General features: G+C 39.1%; 1 protein-coding gene across 1 annotated transcript; it reads left to right on the forward strand.

Moving 5' to 3' along the window:
• Positions 1 to 1,161: 1,161 nt before the first annotated feature.
• Positions 1,162 to 3,144, forward strand: LOC131804354 (uncharacterized). The gene has a single exon (XM_059127174.1). It carries the CDS (start codon positions 1,162 to 1,164, stop codon positions 3,142 to 3,144), a length of 1,983 nt encoding a protein of 660 aa, XP_058983157.1.
• Positions 3,145 to 4,820: the final 1,676 nt, after the last annotated feature.

Here is a 4,820-nt window from a genome sequence, read left to right on the forward strand (position 1 = left end):
TCATCGAAATACCGAATATCGGGAGGTACAGTTATATGGGGGCTATACGAAGACGTGAACCTGCACAGACAATTTTCTGTCTTAGGCTGTAGTATCTATTTCGAACTTCAAATACCAAATTTGAAACAATTCCGGTGAATAATGTCGCTAAAATCATCAAAATACCGAATATTGGGAGATACCGTTATATGGGGGCTATGTGAAAAAGTGGACCTACATGGCCCATTTACGAACTTAACCTGCCTACTGTCTCATCTAAATTCTTTTTTTTTTTTTTTTTTTTTTTTTTTTTTTTTTTTTTGGGACATAGCACTGACGCAAACATTAGAATTTGCAAAGTTGGAGCAAAACCGGATTATAATTTCTCTTTTTCTGTGCAAAAAAAAAAAAAAAAAAAAAAAATATATATATATATATATATATATATATATATATATATATATATATATATATTTTGACAATTTCGACCATTTCTGATGAGATACAAGAAGGTGTGGACCGATGTATTCCAACTTAACACCAGACATTGTGTTCACGGATGAGTGAACAGATTTCATAAAATTATTTTAGTTGAATAGAGGAGATAAGTTGTGGAAAGGAAATCTATTGTTAACAAATGTACAATCCACAAATAAATACAAACACCAAAGGGGCAAGCATGTGGGGGTCTTTAAATAAGATAAGAAACTGTAGTGAGCAGACCTTCGATTTAGAAATAAATAATACAGAATTTTCAGTTGCTGCATGTGTTATGGTGGAGTTAGATTATGGGATGTAATCTTTACTCAGACTGATAAGCAAGTGCAGCATGTTTGCTTGCCACATGTAAGATAGCTATGTGTGTGTATGACCTCCTCCTAAGGTTTATGGTGGCATGGTGCATATGCATGTGTACAGTTAGAATCTATCTCTCTCTCATTTACACTTAATGATAATTTAGGTTAAGTCATAGTATCATAACTAGTTCTTAAGAAATATTTTTAATAAATAAATTCAGTGTAGTAAAAATATTCCAACGGTGCGTACATTTCTTCCGCGAACAGTTTGGTCCTTCGAAACCTTAATTTAAAAAAAAAAGAACCAGTGAAAATTAATAATTAAAAAAATAAAATAAAATGAAGAAATTGAAGTAAAAATGCTGGGGAAAGAAGGGATGCCGCTATGGGGCCATATGCCCAAGAAGACGAATCGATCGAAGGCTCGGCACTGACCAAGTACGAGGTGGAGACAAGAGGTCTGCTACAACATATGGAACAGACAATGGATATGATGGATTGCCTTCAAACAGAAGATGAGCTGGATAGTGCTTATAAATTCAGCGAAGGTCTTGTAAATGCCGCTGAAAAGGAGGTCAGGTTCGACTCGGATATTGCGGCTCAATGGAGACAGTTATTAATGAAGAAATCCATTAGAGCAGCAGAAATCAGACAGACTCAACCGAAAAAAGCAGAAAAGGTCGATAGGCCTTATACAATAATTAATAAAAAAGAAATCGAAGTTCCTACATTCATGGGAAATATAAGTGAATGGGAATCATTTCATGACTTATTTAAAAGCCTAGTGCACGACGCACCATACTACACCAACGTGGAAAAAATGCATAGGCTGAAAGCGGCTGTAAAAGGAGAAGCGCGCCGCATAATTCAACATCTTCGAACCCAAGATAGCGATTATGAAGAGGCGTTGGAATTATTGAAGGAAAGGTACGAAAATCGAAGAGTACTTTTCAACAGATTGGTTGACGCAATTTTGGATCAACCATCAATGGACAGCGAGTCAACAAACAGCGTGAAACAGATGCTAGATACTACCAAAAACAGTATTCAAGGGCTTAAGTCAATGAAGATACCTTTGGAAAATACAGCTACATTCTTCGCCAAAGTCATCCTGAGGAAATTTGACAAAAATTGTTTGCGATTATACGAACAACAGATAAAGAAGCCAAGAGAAATCCAGAAACTCGAAGATGTGATCCAGTTTTTGGAGCAACAATTTTTAGCGTTAGAAGCAGCAGGGGACTCGTTGGTGGCAAAGAAAGAATTTAAATTCGAAAAAAGAGTCAATCAAATGCAGGAGTCTTGTCATGTCTGCAATGAAGTGGGACACAAAATGTTTGACTGCAGAAAGTATTTAGCAATGACACCAATCGAAAGAAAAAACAAAGCTAAAGGGATTCAAATGTGCTACTTCTGTTTGAATCACAAAACTGATAAAAAGTGTCTCAGCTACAGGCGGTGTCAAACGTGTAATGGACGACATCATACACTACTACACTTGAACGAACAAAAAGGCATAAAAAGGGCAGAGACGAAAAAAGATTCCAGCGGTTCAAAAGCAACGATGGTGACACAGGAGAATCATTCAACTGTATTGCTAGCAACAGCACAAGTGAAAGTGCGGGCAATAAGCGGAGAATATGTGATAATGAGAGCTATTATCGACCAAGGATCTCAAGTGACGTCGGTGTCAGAGGAAGCCGCTCAAATTTTGGGACTCCCGAGAATCAGAAATAACACCGTGATTCATGGCCTTGGCAGTACACCCGTTGGGGTCTCAAAATACAAAGTTAAGTTGGATATGAAACCTCGATTTCTGAGTAATGATGTCTTCAGCACAGAAGCGTTAGTTCTGCCAACAGTGATGAGTGCACAGCCAGAAGAGTCATTCGAAACCAGTATAGAAGAATGGAACAACTATACACTAGCAGATCCTTTATTTAATAAAAGCGACAGAGTGGATTTGATCATTGGCGGCGACCTTTACTCTGAAATAATGGAAGAAGGTCAAGTGAAAAATAAAGGACCTTTTGCGCAAAAAACAAAACTGGGATGGATCTTGTCTGGTAAAGTTCAGCTTAAAGATAAATCCAGAAGATTTTATTCGGCAGTGACAAACTTGGAAAGGTTCTGGGAGTTGGAGGAGGTGGACACACCATCAAGTATGACGATCGAAGATGACTGGTGCATGCAAACGTACAATGAAACGACGGTGGTAGAAGATGAAGGAAGAATAGTGGTGTCATTACCACTGAAAGATGACAAATCCCTTGGTGATTCGAAAGGTCTGGCAATTGCAAGACTATTGTCAATAGAAAAGAAGCTACGTCGTAATCCAAATCTTGATGAAAGCTACAAAAAATTATGAAGGAGTACGAAGAGTTGGGCCATATGGAAAAGGTGTCAGCAGCAGTTGAAGGGAAGTACTACTTACCGCATCATTCAGTGGTAAGAGAAGAAAGTATTTGGTGGAGTGGACCTAAATGGCTTCAGAAGACATCAGATGAGTGGCCCTCCATGCCGCAACAGAAGCAACCAGTATTGATGAGCGCTATAACGGCTAGAGACGAACATTTTGTAGATGCCATAACCGAGAAATGTTCGAGTTTTTCAAAGCTACAGAGAATTGTTGCCTACATTCTGACGTTTGTTGGAATAGTGAAAGGCAAGAAACCAGGTTCAGCAGCGCTTGCAGTAGCAGAGATTGAGGGTGCAGAGGAAGTAATTTTGAGGCGTCATCAAATATTACAATTTCCTAAAGAACGAAGAGCTCTGATAGACAAGGAGTTAGTGAGCAGAAATAGCAGCATAGCGAATCTTCATCCATTTATTGACAAGAACGGCATTATGCGAATTGGAGGGCGACTACAGAATGCAAGTATGCAATTCAACCAGCGACATCCAGTGATTATTCAAAAATCCCATCTGGCTGAAATAATGGTTTCCGATTACCACAAATTAACTCTGCATGGAGGTAATCGATTAACTGAAACTGCTATTAAGAGAAAATATTGGATAACTGGTGTACGAAGAATTATAAAGAAGCAGATCCGCCATTGCACGAAGTGTATTCGTTATAAACAGGAAACAACTATGCAATTGATGGGAAATTTACCAGAGCCAAGAGTAATGATAAGTCATCCATTCTTGCACACGGGCGTGGATTATGCTGGACCAATTCTAATGAAGTGTTCAAGGACCAGGGGACAAAAATGTTTTAAAGGATACATCGCAGTGTTTGTATGTATGGCAACGAAAGCAATACACCTAGAAGCAGTTAGCGACTTGACAACCGAAGCGTTTATAGCAGCCCTCAAAAGATTTTTTGCCCGGCAAGGAAAGTGCGCAGTTATCTACAACGATAATGGAACGAATTTCATAGGTGCCAGTCGAAAATTGGATGAAGATTTTAAGGCAGCGGTCAAAAACAACAGTTCAGCGATGAGTTTTTTGACAGGAGAGAAAATGCAATGGAAATTTATTCCACCTGGGGCACCTCACCAAGGAGGTATTTGGGAAGCAGGTGTGAAATCAGTGAAATTTCACCTTAATAGAGTAATTGGAGAGTCAAAAAGCCAGCCAAAGGATAATGTGCAGAAAGGAGATGTGGTGATTGTCAAAGAGGAAACATCGCCTCCAGCAAAATGGCCTCTTAGTCGAGTCGACGAGACATTTGCGGGCAAAGATGGCAAGGTACGGGTAGTATCAGTAAAGTTGCAAAACGGATGTTTAAAACGGCCTGTTCAAAAGATTTGTCCATTGGTGAAGGCAGAAGAAGAAGAAGTTGATGTCCAGAAGAATACTAAGAAGGACAACAAAGTTTCAGCAGTTGGAGTGTTCCTGTCGGTGTTGTTGATGGCGTCGGTGAATTCAAGTAGAGTGGCACAAATTGGCGGTACAATAACCTCTCTGAATAATTCAGCAGCATTATACCTGGACTACAGTGGCTCCGTGGATGTAGTAGCGTCAACATGGAATGTAATAGTACATTTCAATATGCAGCCGTATTTTGAGTTAATACAACGAGCACAGTTACTTTTAAAA

The sequence above is a fragment of the Musca domestica genome, unplaced genomic scaffold (assembly GCF_030504385.1).
Source record: "Musca domestica strain aabys unplaced genomic scaffold, Musca_domestica.polishedcontigs.V.1.1 429, whole genome shotgun sequence".
NCBI lineage: Eukaryota > Metazoa > Arthropoda > Insecta > Diptera > Muscidae > Musca > Musca domestica.